General features: G+C 45.4%; 1 protein-coding gene across 1 annotated transcript in view; it reads right to left on the bottom strand.

Annotated features, from left to right (window-relative positions):
- Positions 1-24,796, bottom strand: part of LOC147668784 (alpha-2-macroglobulin-like protein 1) — a 200,665-nt gene that overhangs the window by 27,490 nt on the left and 148,379 nt on the right. The window contains exons 25-28 of the mRNA XM_086948432.1: positions 23,811-23,892; positions 20,765-20,921; positions 10,218-10,292; positions 780-942 (exon numbers count right to left, since the gene is read on the bottom strand). Coding sequence (XP_086804558.1) covers positions 780-942; positions 10,218-10,292; positions 20,765-20,921; positions 23,811-23,892 — 477 coding nt within the window. The remainder of the gene's footprint in view (positions 1-779; positions 943-10,217; positions 10,293-20,764; positions 20,922-23,810; positions 23,893-24,796) is intronic.

Here is a 24,796-nt window from a genome sequence, read left to right as displayed (position 1 = left end):
GAAACAGAGTGGTCCTGCTGCCAAGTCTTCCATGAGAGAAGTAGATAGGAGGCCACAATATAACATACTAGTTCATTAGGTAGGGATTGTTAAAAATACAAAGCTGGATGGCATGGAGTAAAATGGTATTTACAGCAATACTGAAGAGTTTTGAAGCACAGAAAGGGCTTGGGGAGAGGAGAACGTGCAGTTCTGGTTTATTCCCCATTCTGACGTACACAGCTCAGATTGGAGAGTAAATACCACACCCAGTAAATGCGGTCCTCTAATGGAACGGTATTTAGTGTGTGCAATAAATACCATGACCGAGCCACTTGAAATGAGTCCCTGAATGAGACCATGTTTGACATGGCTAGCCCTTTCAGCTGTCTGGCTGGATCCATTATCAGCAATGGAAAGACAGAAGTGTTCATTTTAATTTCAGTTATAATATGCAATGTTTTTCATTCAAAAAATATGCTACAAAGGCAAATTTAAAACCGATTAATCAAGTATTTTTTGGGGGGAACCTCATTGAAAGTGTTAATTGAAGAACAAAATAACTTTTTCCCCATTTAGGCAAAAATCTGTGTCATCTCTAGGACAGGGATGTATTATTTCTCTTTTCAGAATTGAATGTCCAATTTTTTATGCATAATTTCAAGCAAAATAAAAAGTCAAATAATAAGAATTTATGGCACAAGTTAAATATATATTTAGGATGCATCGCTCATAAAACCTGCTGTTCTGCTACCTTAAAATGGTAGGGGTCTCAACAACATTTGTGGGAATATTCTTACCTGATTTGACGGCTTGCTCATTCAGCTCTGCTATCACTTTATCACGCGCCTCCTTGTAGTCAGCGAGGGTGAAGGTGTAGGCCATCAGAGCTAGTGTGTAGGTGTTGGTAACAGTGGGCAAAGACTCTTTCAGGTAGGCCAGAGCACGCTTCACTGTGCTGTCCTGCAGGGAAGTAATTGAAGTGGAGGGTGGTCACTTGGACCTAGTGATGCCATCATATGCTTCCAAATATTTCACCCCAAAACACATCACTAGCCAGATTATGAACGGGCGATCAGATTAGGAGTGTCTAGTCTCCTTACCCATTCAGTCTAGGGTCCCACTATATGGAGACTATCTTTGAGGGGGCTGGAGGGGGTGTTAGATACACTTGATTGACTCAAAAAGATGAAGGGTGGAAGCTCCATCTCCCAACCATTCTTGGCCGCTCTTCACCATGACCACCTCTAGAAGTTAGACGATGCTCAATTACTGAGCTAACCATTTCTCTTTTTAATAAGTGTGAATCGGTTTAGAGCAGTGTTTCCCAAGCTGTGGTCCGTGGACCCCCAGAGGTCCGTGAGACATTCCCAGGGAGTCCACAGGACTAGAGTGCCTGTCTTTGTAGTGAAAAATGAAACGCTAATGTCTCCTCACAGCACAAGTGCTGTGAATGTTGGCGCAGGGTCGGAGTGCCCACAATACAATCGAGAGGCAGGGGGCAGTAAGGGGGGCGGGGCCGTAGGGGGCACAGCGGCTGGGGAAACGATGGAACAGAAGGAAAAATCGGCATAAAAAGAAGGAAAAACGAGTGGACCAAAAGGCAGAAAGGCACAATAAACGAGGGAAACAGAGTGAAACGGAAGACAAAAGGGGCACAAAAAACGAGGGAAAAACGAGTGGTACAGAGGACAGACAGGCACAAAAAACGAGTGGCACAGAGACAAAATACAGAATACAGAAATATAGGGGCAATAATATACATCACGGCAAAATAGGAAATTGTCTTTCTTTTGAATTCTTCGATGAAGCGATACGGTAGGGCCTGCCGGGCTCATTCTCAGCGGCAGTCTCCATCAATGCCTGATTGGCAGTGTCTCAGGATCTCTCTGTTCCAGTTTCGTTTCGGTTTCACATTGCGGGTGAGTCGTCTTCCGTCAGCCTCTGCAATTCTTATAGTTCCGTTTTGTTGAAACGCTAGACTGCATCACACTATTGCATCTCCCCCTTGTTGACAAAATAAACTTAGCGTCTAACATGTTTAATAGTTCCTCAGTCAGCCACACGGGTCTGCAGGCCGCCTATTTGGGCTACGAAGATGCATCTCCATTTCTTTTGTATGGCTTTCTGTTGCTTTGATGAGAACATCCTTTGTTACAGTAGTGTATCTTTCTAATTGCGAGACGTCTCGCGTGGTCTTCTTGTGCTCAGGTTCGTGGTGGTTTCCAATCAGCTTCTGGGTGATCCACTTACTTTCAGTTTCTGAGGTGACTGTGAAAAGCTCAACTTGATGGCAGCCGTCAGTCTTCATATGGGGCTCTTGTTTGATTGATGCTCGATTTTCTTCATGAGGGGGTGTTGTTCGGGTTCTTTTCCGAGCACCTGCATATGACTTTACTTGCTTTTGTCTTGTCTGGTCGAGGATAGCACTGCCTTCCTGTTCAAAGTCATGTATACCAGACGGTGAGGCGCTATCTGAAAAGACCATCTTGGTTTGGTTCGGGGACTCATCCGCTGCCTTTGTTTGCCTCACCCACTCCCACTCATGTTTGGGACTGGTGAGCTCTTTGACTGTCTGGGCCTGTGCATGTTTCTCTCTCATCTGATGATGATCTGTCTCTGTTGACACGTCTTGTCTTCCTTGCGGGGTGACTGGATATTCCTTTCCCATCCGGTTGGTAGTGTCCCCTATCTTTATTTTCTTTCCGTAGGCCCTGTGGGTCAGCCTCGCTGACCCTATCAGTGGTGAAGGTATATGGTTTGTATCTTGATGTATCTGCGGTTGACATGACAGGTTGTCTTGTGGAGTGACTGAGTACTCAGGGACATTGATGTGAGATCCATTACTCTTGACGTGACTGATGTCCTTTGATTCTGAGGTGTGTTCAGGTGGTTGACGCCATGGCCGTCGTCGGGACCATGACTCGGTCGACTCGAGGGATCGAACAGACGTGCTTTCTGAATCAGAGGAGTCTTCTGTCGATGTCCTTTGATACCATTCTCTTGAGTGTGTCTTGAATAGATGATTTTTGAGATAGGTAGGCCGTGGCGGGCTGCTCCTAGAGTCGGAGTTCTCTTTGGCATATTTCTCCGGGTACCTTTCTCGAAATGACTTCGATGTCGTCTTACTGGATGGGTTGTTTGATGACCACATATCTATCTCTTGTGGTTGATCTCTTGGCATTTCATTTCTACCTCTCTCGTGTGATGATGATGGCCTCCTCTCGGTTTCTTCATTGTCTCGGATGTCGTGGATGTGTTTGTCTTCCTCTTCCCGGTGTCCGAGTGAGTCAGTCCGTCTTATCCGGTTTGCTTCTCCTTCCCGCTTGTTTTGTGCACTGACATCTGTGTTACGGATGTGATCATGTACCGAATTCCAGTGCTGGCGTAACTGGTCCAGACTTCTATAATTTGCCTTTCTTGCACATTTGTTGGGCAGGCTGTCATCTGGTCCATTGGTGCATTCTGTCTCACTTGATGCTTCATCTGCTTCATAATCACTTGCACTACACGTTGAGTTTGAGGTTGAATAAGTGACGCTGTCGTACTCCTGGATCATCCCGGTCTTTTGTGTTGTTGACTCAGAGTACTTCATGTCACTTTGTTTCTCTCGTTGTCTTATCTCTGATCTGTCTTCATCCTCCCCGTTTCTTGTTTTGTTTATCTCTTGTGCTTTATTCACCGACCTTAGAGATGTCTCTTTTCTGGTATCTTGGTGTCTTGCACATAGGTGCGGTTCTTTTGATAGTTCTCTTGCTTTGACCCGCTCTCCAGCTTCGGCCTTCTTGATTATTTCCTTTAGCGACCAATGCCCTCGAAGAATCTTGTGCTTTGTACTAGACCTTGAACAGCCTTCGATTATCCGAAGTCGAACTGCGTCCTCATTTGTAAATGTGCTGAAGTGGCAACGTTGCACCAGACTCTGCAAACGGGTGATGAAGTTTGGCAATGATTCTCCTGGTTCCTGCTGTGCTGTGTTGAAAACGATGCGCTCATGATCCACGCCATCCTTTGCGTTGAAATGGGTGCGTAGTGTCTCTTGTAGTCTTTCATAAGTCTCTGTGTCCTTTTCAGAAAATGTTCTAATTAAGCGTCGGCCCTCATGACCTATCAGCTGTAGTAGTAGTGTCAGACACTTTCCATCTCTTCGCTCACCGGTGGCGTCAAGAAATTCATCCAGTGATTCCAGCCACCGGTTCCATTTAGGGCCCAAATTCTGAATGTCAGTCTGCGTCACTGGGGGTGGCACTTCAATGCAGGGATTGGATTGTTGTGTTGCTTTTCCCACCGCCATGATCTGCTACGGTCACAGGACTGTTTCCTTTGCTTCCCGTGTTATCCAATGACTTAGTTGATGATAGACGGCTTCCTTGATGTCTGTCTACTCATGCTTCTCTGATTTTCCTTATTGCTTGCTTGTCGTTATTTACCGGTGCCTTCATTTTCTATTGTATTTGCTTGTGCTTGTTTGTTGTTTTCTTTGCACTCGCCGGTGCTTGTTTGTTGTCTCCGTCGCACTCTCCAGTGTCTGTTTATTGATTTTGTTGCACTCGCTGGTGCTGGTTTGTTTGTTTTGTTGCACTCGCCAGTGCTTGTTTGTTACTTGCCAATGCTTGTTTGTTGCTTGTCAGTGCTTGTTTGTTATTTTGTTGCACTCACCAGTGCTTGTTTGTTACTTGCCAATGCTTGTTTGTTGCTTGTCAATGCTTGTTTGTTACTTGCCAATGCTTGTTTGTTACTTGTCAATGCTTGTTTGTTGCTTTCAATGCTTGTTTGTTATTTCGTTGCACTCACCAGTGCTTGTTTGTTACTTGCCAATGCTTGGTTGTTGTTCATCAATGCTTGTTTGGTGCTTGTCAATGCTTGTTTGTTGCTTGTCAATGCTTGTTTGTTGCTTGTCAGTGCTTGTTTGTTATTTCGTTGCACTCACCAGTGCTTGTTTGTTGTCTTCTTTTGTATTTACCAATGCTTGTTTGTTACAGCTGTTGTATTTGTCAATGCTTGTTTGTTGCTTGTCAGTGCTTGTTTGTTGCTTGTCAGTGCTTATTTGCTGTTTCAGGCTCTTTGCCTGACTCCAAAATGGCCGCCGATGATCCCTCGCAGGGGATTGGTCAATATTGCCTGACTTCAAGATGGCCGCCGGGAATCTCGTTTTCGGCGAGATTTCGGTCGTTTCTGCTCGTTTCTTCGGTGGGGGGGGGGGGCCAGTTAGGCGGCGATTTCACTCACCGGAGCCGTGGTCCACCGCTTGAGTCACCAATCAAGGTAGGGCAATTTCCTTAACTTCTGCCGCCGAGGTGGGCACTCGGTAGGCGCTTTGTTTAACGCTATTTCGCCGCCGAGGTGGGCACTCGGTAGGCGCTTCAATTACCTTTATTCCGCCGCCGAGGTGGGCACTCGGTAGGCACTTTAATTACCGCTATGCCGCCGCCGAGGTGGGCACTCGGTAGGCGCTTTGTTTAACGCTATTCCGCCGCCGAGGTGGGCACTCGGTGGGCGTTTTTCGCAGCGCGCTCGAGCCTCCAGACGTGGGGCGAGCTCCGGGCCAGTCGGTCGCCGGTTGCTGCTGTGGCTGTCCACACGCTTGGGGTTTCTATCCCACCTTCGTCGCCAGTTGTAGTGTCCAGCCCCAATAACTCAGGCGGACACCGTGGGGTAGGGTCATGGACCTTCTTTATTAATCATCCTCCTTCTTCAAGTCCCAACTGCTTACTGCCCTTTCCTGCCCACTTGGTCCCCAGCTCCTCCCTTTCCGCCTGCCCTCATCCCTCGCTCGGGCTGGTCCTAGTGCCTGACCAGTTGGGTCACTGGGCACTTTGCATCGACATCATTACAAGCTAAGAACAGAAGGGTAAAGACACGGGGCAGCGAGGGGTACAGAGGGAAGAAAAAAGGGGCATAGACCACGTACAGGCAGTGGGGGAAGACCGACAAATGCAGTCACAGACAACAATGAAAATACAGGCAATACAATAAAAGCAATAAAGCGTTGAACGGCACATGTGTATAGGATACCGTTACTTGGCAGGCAGGTAACAATAGATGCAGCCAGGATCAGCAGTAGGATTTTTGTGATGCTGTCTGATTGCTCACTTTCCACAAGACCTTGGGTGAATTGTGTGCTGTCAAGCTTTCATATTCAGACATATCAAGCTCTTATTCGGTGTAGCCTTTGCAGTTTGTTGTTCAAGGGACAGGGCAGTGGGCATCCTAACAGGAGAGTGTCATGTCAGGTGCCACGCGAGGCCTCTCTGAAATATGCCTTAACTGCACTGCTCACCCCTTAGTGGTAAAATGTTGTTCTGTTGTCTGACTAAAGATTATGTCTAACAGGGGTTTATGTTAATTGGCATAGCATTGTTCCATGATCTCACTGAAACAATATGCCTCCTGTGCAGATACCTTCCTGCCATCTCTTGCACTTCCATAATGAACTCCTAATATGGACCTTTAATTTGCTCTGTGCACTATCTTGCTAGAATTTTCACAATATTTGTTGCTCCTTGGGGCACGTCTTTACTATAAAATGCTTCATAATTGTGTAATATTTTAGACCTTCAACTTTAAATAGGTAAAAATGCTAATAATTCACAATCATTCAACCTGTTGCTGTAAGGAAGGGGCACCACTCCAAGGCTCTGGAATGAGAATGTAGAGGTGCTGCTATGGCTGAGAGCAGGAGACTTGTATACATACAGCAGTGTATTATTTAGTGGTACATGTCCATGCCAATCGACCCAATTCAGGCTGTCTCCCTCTTGAAATTGCCTCTGCTTCAAAAGGCATTTTAAAAAGAAATTTAAATTGTACAAATTGCTTGGGGTTCCTGGCTTCCAGTAGTGATTCAGTGGGGGTCCCCAGGAGTCAAAAGTTTGGGAACCACTGGTTTAGAGGAAAATATGTCCAGAATATTGACTAATATCATGAAGGTATATTTACAGTTAAATACATATTTATGATTCCAAACGCTACATCTATGTAAACATGAAGATAAGCATTCTTTCAAGATAAATAGGTGTGGAGGTAAGAATGTAAATAAAACTATACTTCCTTTAATATATTTACCTTCATGATATTGTGTTAGTCTATATTCTGGATACAATATACTGGCTGGACCATATTTACAATTCGGTATTGTGATAGTAACTGCAACTTCTGCATTTGCATGGTTCTATGTCAGGAAAACCTTTATCATAATAAAATGCCTCCACATGATTAATACAATAACCGCAGCAAGTGCCTATTGGCACAAAGGAAATATTAACAGCTTTACATCTACACAACTCAATAAGACCTATAATTCAAAAAGCAGCAAAAAAAATGGGATTTTGAACCATTTTGTTTTTCAAACATTAGCATGTTTGTTTCTCAGTATACTTAACTGGTTTGTTGAATATGCACTATGTACTAAGGAAATCCTGTCCATTACTTGCAAAGTGACCTTCAGTATGGCCATAGTAGACCCCATAAATTAAGCAGTGTGCTGAGGTGCAGTTCAGTGCGCTATATCCTGGCGATCTACAAGTATCTCCTGAACTATCGATTGAACTCTCCTTTTAGACCCTTAAACCCATCTCATCCTGATGCAAAGTTGAAGATTGGCCATAACATTTCTAAAAGCCTGTCAAATTTAGGTGGTTTGGCAATCCTTTTCAAAAAAGAACGCCAAATCTCCCAATCCAAGATCACGGACTATACAACCTTTGAATATCGGAGCTGAACTTAATTTAAGGGGTTCACCTCCTATGTATGTATGTATAGGCATTTATATAGCGCACTACTTACCCGGAGGGTCCCAAGGCGCTTCGACCGCTGCGAAACCCTTCCTGGCTTCCCTGAGAGATGGTCCCTTAATGGGTATCTCCAGGGTGAGACCAGGCATCCCCGGCGGTCTGGTGGGGCAGTTAGTGAAGATGAGGCAAGCTAATGCCCAGAGTTGCCGAGTGTGATCGCTGATCAGAGTGGGCACCGAGGCGAGAATTATCGAGTCCGCTGACCCTGGTCCAGAAACCTGCCGCGCCGGGAATCGAACCCTGGTCCCGGGCCGTCCTCTGCTCTCGGGTCTGCCGCCTCTAACCAGTGAGCCACACTACGACTACACAATACGACTACACAATATATATCACCCACCTGGGGAACCTCTGCCCTTTGCTGAAGAAACATCTGACCTAACGCAATCATTACTTTCCAACTCTAAAAATCTATTTCTTGGTGACTTTAACCTTCATTGGAATGAACCTGGTGATCCCACAATCAACCTTCTCTCTAATCTTCTTGAGATTAGTAACTTCAAGCAACTCTGCCAAACCCAGACACACAACAAAGGGGCTACTCTTGACGCTATCATCGCAAATGAAGACTTAGCCTCCCTATCCAATATCATCTCCACTGATTGGTCTGACCACCACTTCATACTGTTCAAACTTTCCCCACCTACCCCACCCGCCCAGAAACAAAATCATGATCACAACTAGAAATCTTAAGCAAATCCCTCCAGGTACATTTGAATCTAAACTCCAAGCACAACTCAGTTTCACCCCACCCTCTCAATGCAAATGAACTCAGAGCTCTACAACAGATCAGCCTCTGAGGTCTTAGACCAACTCTCCCTTCTCACAACAAAAACACTGAAAAATATTACCTCCAAATCCTGGTTTACCTCTGATCTTAACGAAAGACGCTCACTCAGACTCGTTGAAAGAACGTGGAGACATCACCCCTCCCCTGCCCATCTTATCCTCCTTAGAAACGCTAGAACCACATACAAAAAACACATCTCTGAAAAGACTTCCTTCTTCCGTACACAGCTCTCCCGGGCAAAGAACCGTCCCAGAGAATTATTAAACATTGTCAGAAACCAAACTTCCACACAACCCCCCATGCCTCCACCGATAAATGTGTTGAAATTTCAAACTTCAGTGAAAAAATTGCCAAAATTGATAAATCCTTCCTGATTACACAGTCCCCCTCAATACCCCACTGTCCTCCTGACACGTCCCTAAATCACTTTCCCTCCTACCCCCCACTCCGTTCCTTTCCCTCCCCTCACACCATACCGGAAGGTAGCCCCACTGAACCAGGATGCCTCTGAGGTGATAGTGCGCTTTTGAAATGAAATAAATAAATCTTTAGGTCCTCTCGAAAATTGACTACGGAAATGCTATGATCGCCGGAACTCCCAAAATTTACCTTACACCCCCCCCCCCCCCTCAAATCAGTCCTTAACTTAGAGGCTAGGCTCACAACAGACTGCAAACACTTCGATCACATATCTCCGACCCTCAAGACACTTAAATTGCTCCCTGTTGAAGGACGTTCCTCCTATAAAATAGCCTGCATTACACAAAGCCCTCTACCAAAAAACACCTTACCTCAAATAAACTCAAGAAAGCAGGTTGCGCCTGACAGCTGAGAAGCACAAACTCTTCTCCACGCTTCTAAAAAAAAAAAAACTCAAAATCCTGCTCCTTCTCTGGAAAAGCCCCCAGCATCTGGAATGCCCTGCCTAAAAATCTACGAAAAAACCCCTCCTATCTCAATTTCAAAAAGACCTTAAAACACACATGCTGAAATACTGGGGCTCTTAATCCCCTTATACTGCACATTCTACACCCTCCCTCTCCCCTATCTTCCTTTCCCCCACTCACTACATCCCCCATTCTCCTCCCATTTTCTATCTCCTACCTTAAACCTCTCCCCAAACTATTTATGCCCGGCTAATGTAATCTTCGAGTAAACCCCCCCCAAACCTAATCCACTCCTCAACCTCTTTTCAACCTTTAACTCCACCCCATCGTAACCCTTTACCCTTATCTTTACAACTCCATTCATCTCGCATCTCACCCTATCCATGAACCATAGCTTAGCCTGTTTAAACTAACCTTGTTGAATGCTCACAGTATAATGTTTGTTACGACATCCTCTTAATGTTATAGCTTTCTGATGATCATCCCTTAACTGATCACTCCAATAACTTATGTTCATTTTGTTCTCTGTATATTTGTTGATTGCTTGTTTTGATACACTTCAGTTATTCTTGTGACTATCAGACCTACAATGTTAAGCGCTCGGATACCCTTTGGGTGAAGCTAGCGCTATACAAAACTTCAATAAATAAAATAAAAGCCTGTCAAATTTAGTATGAACCCGCGAGGTTCCAATCCCCTGATCAATGTTTCAAAGGCTCTCTTCCATCCTCCTCCTCCCCAACCCATAGTAAAGACTTGAACAGGACTCACCGTATCTTTCATCCCCAGTTCGAGCATGGCTGCTGTGATGTAGGCCGAAAGCGAGAGGTTATCTTCAACACCACCCTGTGAGAGACAGAGCACAGTTGTCATATATAAACACCTTTTCAGAGTTCCCTCCCTTATCTCGGCAGTAGCAATCAACATTGTGCAGCTCTTGCTTGCATATTAAATATCTCTAATTCAATTACTGTTGCAAAAGGCTTCTCTTCAAAACTTCTTGGTGCAACAAATGTAATCTCAATCTATTGAAAATTTTGAATTTTTAGTTCATTCTGGCAAGCAAACTTTTCAGGTATATGCGAGTCAAAGTATCTACTTTTTGTTGTAATTTAGCTCATGTAATAGCAAGCAAAGTTTATTGCCATTTGGCAAAACTAGAGTGGCTCATATGGACATCCAAGGATTTACAGTGACAGCTCTGCACTAAAATCACACAATTTCGATCAGCCATCTGAATAAATGCATGTATTAATGAGTCAGTATAGGACACTGGCTCTTTATATAGTACTCGCAGCCCGTCCCGACGTTGTCCGGGTATGAATTGCTGCCAGCATTATATTGTTTTGTAGGATTTAGTTTTGATCGCATTTCTTATCTGTGACAGGCCTGTGAAACGCTCCGATTCACAGTGCACTGCTGATGCACTTAGGAGTGCGCGTTCAGTAGTGTGTGAACTCGAGTTTCCCTACTTATTTTTCCTTGCAATATTATATAGCCTAAACTCTACAACATGGCATGAGCACAATTTACATTACAGAAGAACACATTCATTTGTGGTAGGCACGGGGAGACAAAGCGATTTGCCTGGAATCACAGGATGTTTAGCTGATGCAGAGATTCGAACGTAGCTCCCCAGCTCTAAAGTTTGCAATTCTAGAACTTGTGGCGGAAGTTGTGTCTAAAAGTGTATGTCGGGGCTGGCCATCAATGAGAGAGACCTGTGCATTTTTCAAATGGGTGGTGAAAAAATATGAGTATGCTACTGGAGATGTGGGCCACCGTGCCACCAATGTACTTACCGGGGGAGGGTAAACACATTATTCCGCAACTTTCTTTCCGCAAACCATCACTCCGCATACTTTCATTACGAAAGTACCATAACTCCGCAATGCCATTATAACGCATAGCATTACATTTTATATGCTTTTACCATGCATACATTTACAACGAAATTCAATGTAAATGCATGAATGGTAAAAGCATGTTTTTTTAATGTTTGGATAAGGTAAGTATGGGTATGGTATAGGGGTATATGTTTTGGGGTACTGAAGTATATGTGTTTGGGTATTTTAAGGGTTCAGATATAGTTGGGTTATGGGGTATAGGGGTAGTTTTAGGGATAGGTATGGGTTTTGGGGTACAGGGGTATTTTTAGGGTTCAGGGCTAGGTTTGGGTTTTGGGGTACAGGGGTATTTTTAGGGTTCAGGGGTAGGTTTGGGTTTTGGGGTACAGGGGTATTTTAAGGGTTCATGGCTAGGTTGGGTTTTGGATTACAGGGGTATTTATAGGGTTCAGGGCTAGGTTTGGCTTACAGGGGTATTTTAGGTTCAGGGGTAGGTTTGGGTTTTGGGGTACAGGGTTATTGTTAGGGTTCAGGGCTAGGTTTGGGTTTTGGGGTACAGGGGTATTTTAAGGGTTCAGGGCTATTTTGTAGGGTTCAGGGGTAGTTTTGGGGGTACAGGGGTATTTTTAGGGTTAAGATGGTTAGTGTTTAAGGGTGTTGGGGTATTTTAAGGAGTAAGGGTGGGTTATGATTATGGGAGCAGGGTTATTTAAAGGAAGCCGGGTGGGATTAGCATGAGACATGGCATGAAGGGCGGAACGTACCACACGCCCCCAGCGTTTGTCACGCCCCCAGCACAACGCAGACACGCCCACAAGGGACTACTTTGCTGGCACGGTTCTTTAACCTTTTAAATGTATATGGTGGGCGTCTGCATAGCCTATGTCCTTCTGCTGCAACTGCCCTTTCCAACGCTGTATTGGATGTTGATTGGTGCTGTGGTTCCGGAGATTACCCGCTTCAAAGGTTTGGGCTCTCTTTATTATATTAGTATGGATTATCAGAATCAGAGGAGAATATCCTGTTTTTGCCAGGTTCTTGCAAACTCATGTTTTGGAGACCCTAAACTCAGGGTGCGGTATATGTTGATTATCTGCTCAGTTGGTTAGGTGAAAAGCATCATCGTTGGGGTCTTTTATCACTTGACTGCTCAGTTCTCAAAGTGATCTATGTTCCGCCACCTGGAGGGAACCCCATCTGGTTTTGAGACAGATATGGTTAGAGAGTGAAGATTAAAATTACCTCCATTCCTTAGTTCGGTCTTTCATTTACCAAGGAAGGGGCAAGATTAAAATGGGTGGGTGGAGCTGTGGCAGAAATGTTAAAGTTCCAATGCCCCTTGTGTTAGGTTATGGTTGGCCAGCATCTTTCGGCCCTAGGTTGCCCTAACTGGTCTGTGGGCCTTCTTCAGGACCAAAGTCATGTTATATCAAAATGAGAGAGAGTAAAGATCCAGGGGTTCCCTATGAGTGGACAAAGGCTTGCTCTAGAAATCCCAAGGTACTCTTACAAGGGGTAGTGTAGTTGAGCAGCCTTAGACGTATCAGAGATGAGTGCAAGATATCTGCAAATACTTGTCCTGAAAGAAGGAAGAGGGACAGAGGAGTGGGGGACCTGCGGCACCTCTGGCGAAGACCGCAGCTGTAGAGACTGCATGGAGCCGCCCTTAGACGACGCCAGCCAGTCTCCGGGGAGGATGACAACAAGTCGAACCTCTGGAGAAGAGGCGTCCGAGGAGAGGCGTCCGAGGAGGAGTCAACGACCAGACGCCGTCCTCGCACCGTACAGTCTGCAATCTGAGGCAGGACTTAGTCATCCGACGCCAGGAAAGATACCGGAACGACCTCCGCCGCAGCACTCGGCGCAGGAGACCATGGCTGGGCCGTAGCAGGGGTGGCGAAGGAGCGGTGCCGGAAAGGTGCCGGCCTAACCTCGGACAAGGCAGCCGCCTGCGTGGAGGAACAAGAGGGACCCAGGGAGGGACGAGAAAGTCCCCCGCCAGCTTCGACCCGTGACGGGACTAGAGGGGCCCCCCGCCGACACCTGTGGCGCCGCCAGGGCCAGCCAGCGCCGAAGTGGCGTCACCTCGGTCTCAGACAAGATTGCCTCCTGTCCAGAGGACGGAGAGGGGCTTGGGTGCGACCAGAGCCCGGCGACCTCCTGCGACACTACTGGGACTCCCGTGGGAGTTTGCGGCATAGCAGAGGCACCGTGGTCCAAAGGAGGGACCCCCAAAGGGCTACACCCCAACGGGACCACATCCTCCGAGCCTGGATCCGAGTCAGTCGCCGCCGGCGATGCCACGGAGTGCCCCGCACACTGCAAGGGATCCACTGACATTGCAGAAAGGGAAGGAGGAGAAGCCAGCGAGGCCTGCAGAGCCGCCGCATATGTCTCCATCTGGGCTTTAGTTGCCTCCCCCCCCCTCCTCCCCTCCTCCCCCCCGCCGGGAAACGGTGGATAGGGGGACAACACGCGGGCCGCACACCCCGTGGAGAGCCCGTGCCCCCAACAGGGTTGAAACCGACCCTTGGGTACAAACTGCGACACTTAACAGGTGAGCGACCCTCCTGTGACCTCGAAGAGAGGTGATGTCGATGAAGGAAGTAGCCGGTTCCAGAACCCTCCGCAGGCGCTGGGCGGGGTGATGACGCAGACCTGGACATGCCGGCCGAAAGAAGTTTCATCCGGCGTGACTTTATTTTCATCCGCTGGCATGCCTCACAATCGGTGAAGTCGTGGTGTTCCCCCAAACACCACATGCAGATGAGGTGAGGGTCCATCGCCGACATCAGGCATCCACAAGGCGAGCAAGTCTTAAAGCCTGAAGGCATTCGCATGCAGTCCACACAAACGCAATAGCATAAAGAAGTGGTTCCCAAACTTTTTCCACCTGCGGCTCCCTTGACCTATTGGCCGTTGACCTCGGCTCCCCATTACGTTACTTTTTTGGGCGGATTGGGGAAATGTACGCCCGGCCTCTGGAGTACTTCCATTTTATTCCCTGAAAATAATTGGCATGAAGCTGATGAAGGTATTATAATCATAGATTTAACAAAATAAAAGTGAAACAGTTTAATAAAAAAAATTTAATTGGTTTAAAAATTTGGCACTAGCATTGGGTGCTCTCCTACAAATCATTTTAGTTAAGGAGCCATTTTTGATATATACAAATGCTGCTCCACTAATTCGAATAGCATTTGTCCACATTAGGAAAGTTGTTGTGTTCTATATATATTTATCATTTCACTCATATCATTTGTGTTTATGTCAAGTATGTTAAATAGGTCTCCCTTTTAATGTGTTACGATTTGAGAACTCTGCAACTGTTGATTTGGTATTGCAAAATGTGCCAGACTGGATCTATAAACCCACCCAAGGGTTAAACTAGACCGTAACAAGGAGCGGTGGGTTTAGTGAAAGAACGAATGCTACAGTTATGCAGTTTACGTCATAAGCAGCAGCTCTTGAGATTGTGAATATAACACAGGAAATGCACAAGACAGCTGTTAAAGTAAAACCTAAACTACAGACTTTAGAGGATGGGGAGAAATAAGATTGATTTTAAAGTTTTTGGGAGAACAATCAAAAAGCATACACTTTAACCAACTTCCAGGTTTCAAGAATGGAGATGTAGATTGCTGGAGCATGACAAGTGGAAGTACAGAGGCATCTGTACAATGCTCAAGTCCCAATCTTTGTACGAGTTGGTGATGGTAAAACCAATCATACAAGCAACGCTTAAAAATATAATGAAGCAAGACAGCTATCCCAAAACCGTGCTGCCAGCTACTGATGGCTTTATTAGTTATAAGCTCGCCTCTGAGCCTGTGGTGACTGCAAGCTTGAAGACAGCCTTTCGACCAGGTCAGCAGCAGCTAGACTGAGGCTGATCAGGAATTACATCAGAACCCAAGCAAGACAGCTAACAAGCTAAAACTAGAGACTTAACAGGATCTGTTCCCCGTTTAGCTTCACCTGAAGTACAGCTTGAGAGGTGGGTACCACTGCAACACCCTCCTAGAATCTCCACTGGAGGGCCTTTTACCACGTCTATTTAATTCTATGTATGAGCCAGGGAATTGTGTTACTGAGCGATCTTCATACTGAAGAAAAAGTGAGACTTGTAAGAAGACCCACTATATATGACCTGGGCTGCTCGTTGCAGGTCACACTTTGAAAAAAAACCTGAGGGTTACTATATGAAGGAATAATTCGAAATGTACGTGTCCCTAAAGTGTAAAAATGTCAGGAACTCTGACAAAGCAAAGGGCAAATATTTCTAGTTGCTGCCAGGAAGCACTTGGAGGCCAAGCTTCAAGTGAAATCCTGCTGAGGATATTGTCACGCTTGAATCCCTTTAAACCGCAGACCAGGATGCAATCCAGCCTTGCAACTTAATTCTCAAAGCAACAGAGTTCCCAAATGCACAGTAGCTTTCTTTTAGCTTCAATAAACTCACTTAATGGCTCACTTGTTATATGATTTGAACATCCTTCCCTTTGTGCAAGTGTTTATATTTCCGTATCTCTCATAGTTTGTGAACTTAATATCTGACAAACAGAAGAAGTCCGAGCGAACCACAGCACCGAGACCACCCTCATTGCAGCCACTGACGAAATCAGGACCATGATGGACAATGGAGATACTGTTGCCCTCATCCTCCTCGACCTATCGGCTGCTTTCGACATGGGCTGCCACCGCACCCGGACAACCCGACTTCACCACGCCGGAATCGAAGGAAAGGCCCTGGAATGGATCACCTCCTTCCTCTCAGACAGAACCCAAAGAGTCCAGCTCCCGCCCTTTCGCGCAGCTGCCACCAAGATCTGCGGCGTACCCCAAGGCTCCTCGCTCAGTCCTACCCTCTTCAATGTCTACATAAACCCCCTCGCAGCCACCACACGCAAGCACAACCTCAACATCATCTCCTACGCCGGCGACACCCAACTGATCCTCTCACTCACCAACGACCCCGCCAAAGCCAGCTTGCAGGAAGGTATGAAAGACATCGCAGAATCGATGAAGCTCAGCCGTCTGAAACTGAACTCAGACAAGACGGAAGTCCTCATCCTCGGCCCATCCACCTCCGTCTGGAATGACTCCTGTGTTTCTCTCTCTGGATTGATTGAAGTTAGTGCTATTTCACATGTTGCACTGCCATCTAGTGGCCGACCAGTCCAGATTCTCTTTTGACTGTTTCGGAACCCTCAAAGAAACCCTCAACTATTGCAAAATATGCCACGTTGTTTAAAAAACATTTTTTAATTCCCCCATGGACATACATTTGGCTGATCCTATTTTCATTTTACCTTTTTATGTCAATTGGTTTTGTGTTTTATTTTTTCCGCCTGATCGATGGTCACTACGTTAAAGAGAGAACAGGGATTCGGTACCTAAATGGAACATTGGCCCCCTCTTTCCTCTTCACATTCAGCACATAGACTGAAACGAAACTTGAATACAGTCAACATTACTGCTTGGCCTGTCCTTGATGGGATTGTGTGGGATGCGGTCAGATTTCAAATACATGGGCCCACAGAAGTGATTAATGTTCCGAATGTGCTTAGAGTAAACATGGGAGATGTGATTAAACAAAATATACGTTCTGATGATTGGGATATTCAGGCCGTAGAAGCATTGTTTTCTGATTTAAAATACTATGCTGCCTTCGATGCTGAGGATTTGTATTTAGATTCTATTAATTATGGTGGTTTGTTTTCAACATTATGGTAATCGTTTTTTGCATAAGACAAATTCCAGGAGGGTTGCTGTAAATTATACACAATGGGAACATTGCCCTGCTCCATTAGGAGGCAGCTCCAGTACGTTTCTGAAAAAAAAAACTTATTTCACAGATTTTAATCAACCCCCGAGTCATTTTATTTCAAAATGACACAAAAGTCCATGTCCAAAGTTAGACTTACAGATACAAAATTGCTGTATTCAAAGTCCTTTCTAGACAGGTTGGCTGTAGATGGCTACGAGTTCTGGAAAGGAACAATTGATCTTAAATCGGTTTGGGGTACCAAAGACTGGCAGGTACAAGGCACGGAGGCTTTGCACTGTGCATGTCTCATCCCGAATCACATGTTGTTTCTAAATTCATCCATTTTCCAGACAACATGCTTTGGATTGGCTACGTCAAAAAAATTAAATACACCAACCATCCCAGATTTAGAGGAATATTTTGGTTGGGGTAATTATACTGAATTGTCCATTCATGAGTTGCAAGCTCTATTACACAATTCATCCTTTAACATTTCCAGTTTGGATTCCAAAGGTTGGCTGATGTGGCATAGGAGTGCTGATTCTTGGCAACGTCGTTCTCTGGGTTTGGCTGAAGGGTTCACAGAAGTCAGACCAGATCCCCGTTTTGAAGAAGATTATACTGTCACAACTTATTCTGTGGGGAAGCTGTGTCAGACTTGGTTACAACATTCCACATTGGCTTCAGTTAAACTACATCTGTCTCAATTAGCTGAAACTGTGGATTTGAACGATTTTATAAAAGGCCCAGCTAAAGGTAGATCTAAACGATGGCTTTATGCGATTTACAATGAAATTTGGAAAGTTTCTCAAATTGAGGCTGCTAAGCACCTAAGAGCAATTGATCAAGCAAATTTAGAAAAAGTGCTTGCAGTTGTCAACAGTATTAACACGCTTTCTTCCCGAATTTACACGTTGAACAATATTGTGTCTTCTGTTGTTGACATTGACATTGTACATGATGTGTCCGTGTTGTATCATGGTCAAAATCAATTGCGTTCTGTAATGCAGTTTGCTTGGACACTGATGTGATCTGCTCCTACTGAACATTAGAGGTATGGGCCCGCCCAGCTAAAAACCCAATTGAGACCTTCTTAGATATAAAATAATATGCTAATTAGGGTGCGCGAAATATAGGCGATACAGATTTCTATAGATTTTGCATTATAATATGCTATCACCGTTCGCTTACTATGGACTAGTGACTATGCTGTTAACTCAGATTTTTATAATATGTATGTTGATATTATATAAGATACTGCGTTTGAGAACTTTGCATTGAAAATAAACATTTCAAACTTGCACGTGTGTTCTTTGCCTCCCAGTTTCGGTTTGTAATGATTATATAACGTAAGTGTTCATGTGTTCCACGATACCTGAGGTTCCCTAAGTTCATGTTCTGGATTGTCTAAGTCATTGGTAAGTTGTTATGACCGATGACACTGTAGCTAGCTTGGTAAGGGGATTTCTGAAACCAAGGTGAGTTTTGGGTCACCCTAACTCACACAGGTTCTAGATCTCTGTGCACAGTTCTGTGGGAGAACGGAAACCCTGCAACATGGCGCCCATACGTTGTTGGCCTTATATCATGACACTCGAGTAGTATATAATTCAAACCTTAACACCTTCATTCCCGTTTCCGGAAAACGGCAGTGTCGGAAAAACCTATCTATTTTTGAAATAGGTCTTTTTCAAGCTTGAATCTTTTTGTAAACGGTTTCTTTGAATTACTACCCAGTCGTGCTACAAAGTAATCTTTGTTTTTTCACTTTCCTGTGCTGACATGGCACAAGCCGTGGACATCCCGCAGCATAGTCGCATTGCGGTGCGTGACCATTTGCGGGCTTATGATGTCCCTGTGGAAGGCTTGGCGGTCGTTCTGGTAGTGAGTGCGGAACATGCTTACCAATACGAACTGTTTTATTCGTGGGTGACATTTCCGCCGGTGGACGCTAATTCTGGTGTGTTCCATTCATACACTGCTTCAGCTGTACCGGTTGCGTACGCTCCGTACAGGGCACTGGAAGTTCCTATTGATGCTTGGCAGCATGGAGTTTGGTTTGGTGGCGCCCTACCACACGTTATCTACCTTTACCAACACATTTTAGATTGCGAGCTTACAAAATGCAAGTAATTGCACAAGCCGGGGATATTGTGTCACGGCGCCCCTGGCTAGGTCTGGCGGCGCACCAGGGCGCTGCACAGATTGGGAACCACTAGCATAAAGGGAAAAAAGGCATAAACGGGGTCAGAGCACGATCCGGATCCGCGTTGCACGCGGAAAAGGAAAAAACTGACAGGTGGGACATGTGACCTCGGTGACATCATGTGCACGGATGACACAGGGGCAGAGTCTCCTGGTGCCCAGGCCCCCATTCCCTGGCTGAGGGACGAACCACAGCAGTCAGACAATCTCAGCGCTGCATTTCAGCATTGTGATTGACTCAAGGAAGCCAGGGTGCTTACCAATCACAAAGCTGCATTGCAGCATTGTGATGGCTGTGGGGAGCCTGGGTGCTTCCTGGTCCCCGGAAGAGATTCACTTGACGTGGGTGAAGCGCTGCAATGGAAAGATGGCGGTGAGATCGGGTAAGTTATTTTTTCACGTTTTGTATTCAAACCCTCCATCACCCCCCCCCCCCCCCCCCCCCCCCCCCCCCCCTCCACCCAGCCACTTTGTACCCAACTGCCCGCCACGGATTCTAAAGTATTGACAGTGGCTCCCCTGCTCCCCTGCAAGCCTGGCATCACTACAAGAAATTCTACACCAAGAACCCCGTTTACCTAGCTGACAAACTAATAAAATTGTTAGGTTAACACCAAACAAGGAGTTTCAATATCACCAGAAACCCTGCAGTATATTGAAGAAAATGAGATTTCCTAGCCTATGCTCCAGAGCCACATCCCCTCCTAAATTGGAACAGTACCAACCCTACTACAATTCAAGAAGAAAGTAGCTCACCTCTTCAAGAAAACTACCTGAGATAGGCTCAGTTCCCACAGTTTCACCCTTTCCTCCCTGGGCCTTGCCCCCTGTACAGGGCATAATCACTAGCCAGCTAGGTTCATGCTTTAGAAATAGAAAAATGCACATACATGAACTCAATTCTCTTTGCTTTGCCATCATGCCTATCATGAACAAGGACCCAGGTATCTTCAGTTCAAATTGCAGCATGATTCTCCTTCTTGCTCTCTCATTTCTGCCTCTTTCTTTTTATCTCACCTAGAATAGGTTATTCTCAAATTGTGGGGTAATTGTTCACGTTTGAGTTGAAACACTGGCACTCTTCCGTTTTCTATCACTCACTGTCCATCGGATTGGTCGATCTTGCCTGAAATCTCAACTTTCCTGTTCCTCTTTTTGAGTGACCTACTTTGTGATTCTACAGCCCCTTTCCTTCAGTGGCAGCATACCATGCTGGGTGACACTTGTGGTTTATAAACATCTTTCAACAACAAAAATAATGCAAATCACCTCAGAGCTCATTGACTTAGTAAAGGTACTGGGACTTCATCCACATTCCTCTACAACTCTTCAATGACTTGTAAGACCCTCATAATGGGCAAGAGAAGAGGTCTTATCTTTTACTTGCAAGCAAAATTAGAAGTATTAATTTCCACTTGGCATGCTACTACATGTAAGCCCAAGGAAAGGCAACGTTCCTGGAAGAGGTAAGGCACCATTTTATGGAGCCTTCATACCTTTAGAGCGTTGTTTAGGAGTTTGCCAGAACTGTTGAAGCCGCCGCTCTCCACTTGATGCTCCTTGAGATGGCTGAGGGCTTGCTGGATGTACACCTTGTCAATGTATATGTAGTCCTGGGCCTGACCAAAGGACTTCATGACGAAAGCAGTGAGCCTGAGGAGACAGAATGAGAGGGTGAGAATGATGGAACATAGTAGCTATAGAGAGATGGAGGGAAAGATAGGGCAAGGAATGAGATGAAGGAAAGGAAAAGTGTGAGAGTTGACAAGGAACATGAAGAAACAGGAGCAATGATCCTGGAGATAAGATAAAAATGTGGCGAAAACGTGATGCCAGGTGGGAAAGCGCGGTTTGTAGATGTTGGAGCAGGATTGCAAAAGGACAGGCAAGAGGGGAGAAAAGGAGGTAAAGAGAATAGAAGGATGACAGCGATTTAGCTGGAAGGGGATGTGGAGGCAAGGGAATGGCGAATACAGGTAATGATATACTTGGCGACGATCTGAGAAACGGGACGGAGGCAAAGTCCTAAACTAAATGGCGTGTTATACCACAGTGGTTCCTTAATATTGATTTTAGCAGAGCTACCATGACATGAGTAATGTCAGAGTTACCCTGTTCCCATGTTCAGGAGGATTGGTGTACACAAACCAGCTGTCTGGAGAAGCTTGCAGGGCACTAGGGGAACATAGTTTGTCAGATTACCAACTTTAACGAGCACTAATCTCACACCCAAGACTTTAGGGAGTGGTACGAATGTGTTGAGATGACTATCAGATCACGGATGCACTATACTGTGAAACAGCTCATTGTTGTTAATTCACATATAGAAGGAAGGACAGTGAATCCTAGTCGGTGCCTCATCCCACAAACCTGAATCTCATTCAAGAACTGGCTCCTGTCTTGGGAAAGGATGCAGGTCCAGTATTCCAAGCACTCCTGAGGGGCAAACATTGACTAGACAAACTTACTCAACAGGTGCAGTTATGGGTGTAAATTTAACAAAATTTCAGGCACAAAAGAAATGAAATGTACTCTTTACCGCCTCCAACCCTCACCCAAGAAAAAAATACAGGGCCAGATTAAAAAAGGGTCTCCGCGCTCATGTCAGTGGCCCGCACTTGGCGTGGGACTTCCGCATTGCAGTTTCTCATTGCGGAGGCCCGCCCTGCCTGTGGGCCCCTCCCAGCCCAGACTGAGCCCTCAGTCACGACTGTGTGGCCTCTGCCTTAAGTGGGAAGGCCATTTGAAAAGGCCTAAAGTCTTTACACCTTGTCCTACTGTTAACCCCTCAACATGTGAGATGCTGGTGGACCTGCAAGGCGCAAACTACAGAAGTAAACAGGGCTCGTACAGCTCTATATGCTATGTTTCTGCTGCTTTTATAACTTCTCATAACAAGGGTAGCAATAGGAGTACCAGGGGCATCATGTGCAAGCCAAGGATAGCAGTTGTCACCCCTGGCAACCAACAACAAGGGGCAGCAAAGGAGTTATTGTGGATTGAAACCACACCCCAGTTCCTGCTCTTAAAAGCATGTTACCTGCTTCTTCGAGGGAAGGCGCCACGTCACAGGTGGATGGTGAGATGGCAGCAAAGGGCATTGTAATATGGAGCAGTAAGTGAGGACACAACAATCCGGTACTGGAGTGGTTCAAATACCTATAAGGTTTTTAATATCCAAGTATTACACACCGCATTTTTCCATGGGTCAGAGACAGGCATGTAAGAAAACTGGGCAAGTTTCAATCCCCTGATGGAGGTGGATTCTGAAATGGTGCCAAAAATGCATCTTTTTGCATTCCCTGTCACCCAGCTACCCCATTGTCATGCCAGGTCAATTTGTCTGTTCTATAGCAAAGTCAGTTTTTTACTAAATTTGACCAAGGACTGTTTTTTGTGTACGAAGACAAGGGACAAATATACAATAAAAAGGTCTGTGCGCCATCATCCTTCCTCAAGTCACTACTCGTGATATTAGGTGCTAAGAAAATGGAAGGACCTCCACCAGGGAACAAGGTACAGATGGATGTCTGGACAAGTGTCCCAAGTCATTTCCTTCAAACATCTAATGTGTGGGTGGCCTTGAAGCTGTTTGCCAGTGGCCTTTGATATGGGCCAGGGGCTGGAGCATGGCTACCTCCACCCTGTCCATGTGGCTCTTTCTGGGTGTGTGACTAAACAGTAAGGTGTTACTTATATATCTTTCCAGGTGAGATTCACTGTATGTCTAGCTTAGATTTGGGATCGCTACTCTGGCCTCCCCTTCTTCCCCTGCCTCCCTCTCCTTGCTAGAGGGTGTTTCAGAAGTTTGTGCCTGTCCTTGTGCACCATCTTAGCCATTATGCCCATATGCAAAAGACTGCTGTACCTGAAAATTACTTCTTTATTCTGCTCTTTCAGCATCCACCGACTGAATGCCATCTTTTTGATGTTCCCTACTTTCTAGGTACTGTCAGCAGGAATATTTCAAGTCGCCATTCATTCACCCATCCTTTAATGTGTGATTCCTTGAGCTCTTGTTCTTTCATTCATCCAAGTTCTTTATATATGGATCCATTTAAAAACTTTCATGCATTAATATTTCCACACTTGTATGTTTCACCATCTAATTATCTATTTGATGCCAACACTCCTACCCACCCGACCATTCATTCTCTTTTTTTATTCAGGTCTCTTTACAGATTCATCAACTCTTTCCCCCTTGTCCCTGTACTCATTCAACCATACACGTATTCATCCATCCTAAAACAATCACTCACCAATTCAGTCATCCATATTCCCATTCGGATTTATTCTTCCATCTATCCAAATTCCTATCCTCATTCATCTAATTTTTTTTATCACTGGATTCATGTGCAGTTCCATTGATGGATTCACTCAACCACCTGAACACCCACCCACCGTCCCACCCATCCATCCATCACAAGATGTGATTGAAACAGGAGCAACTCCTGACAACAAATACTGACAATTTGTGAACAAAACTGCACTTCCAGGCACACTAACAGGTAGGTAGCGAAACAGGTGCACAGAAACACATACCAGGTGTTTCCCTCCTGATCCTTTTTGCCGAAGGCGCTGTAAGACCCATCATCATGCTTGTAGTTGAGCTGCCTCTGGTACCCTGCAGAAAGAGAAATTAAGGGGCCATATTTCTCATTTTAAATTTTTTGAAAGGACATTTATTCTGCTGCCTGGAAGTGACATCACATCCATAGTCATTGGAGGGGAAGGGTCTCAAAGCTGTTTGAGGGAATATGTAAGGAATGAAAAAAGGCAAGATGTTCTGAAGCATCCTGTGAATGAACCACACGCGACGGGTGTCGGTCGAAGTCCTTCTGTAAGTTTATTCACCAAAAACACACGACCATCCCGGCAACTCGCCCAGGTAGATTAACGTCTGCCTCGGAAAGACCCACCAGCAGCATCATTGTGGCGACATCCCACCAACATGAGGTTCTGTTGCAAACCCACAAAACTGAGGCTTTCCACCTTTGTCAACACAGCAGACTTTAAGCCTGGTTTTCAAGATGACCAATGTGTAAAAGATGCCCCATAGTAATTAGTGGGCCAAGTCACAAATCTGGTTTCATCTATGGGTCCGAACTACAGGAGCAATTCCTTAATTCACCAGAGTAATGTAGGGGCATATTAAAAAGCAGTAGCGATAATTATCGCTGGCCGCGCGGAGCAAGAAAATAGTTATCGCCGGCTATTGCAGAAAATTATCGCCATGCCAACGCTGTATAATTAACGCATAGCGCAATGGCGTTAATTTCCCAGCGATAGCGGTGTTTTCCATGGAACATCACTGGTTTTCCAGCGATGTTCCATGAAAAACAGCTTTAACCTTGCTGATACGACCCTAGGTCGTATCAGCATAATCCACCTCCATTGATAAGTATAGCTAAGTCTGCATTTTAGCAGTTGTTAGTTTTTGGCGAAAATAGCGGCTTTCTCCAAAAAACTAAGGTCTGCTAAAATGTGTGGCCCGCTTTGCATCTCATTAGAGATGCAAATGAAGGTGT

The sequence above is a fragment of the Lissotriton vulgaris genome, unplaced genomic scaffold, assembly GCF_964263255.1.
Source record: "Lissotriton vulgaris unplaced genomic scaffold, aLisVul1.2 SCAFFOLD_2599, whole genome shotgun sequence".
Lineage (NCBI taxonomy): Eukaryota > Metazoa > Chordata > Amphibia > Caudata > Salamandridae > Lissotriton > Lissotriton vulgaris.
Note: the sequence above shows the minus strand (reverse complement) of the source record. Positions and strands in the feature narration are given on the sequence as shown.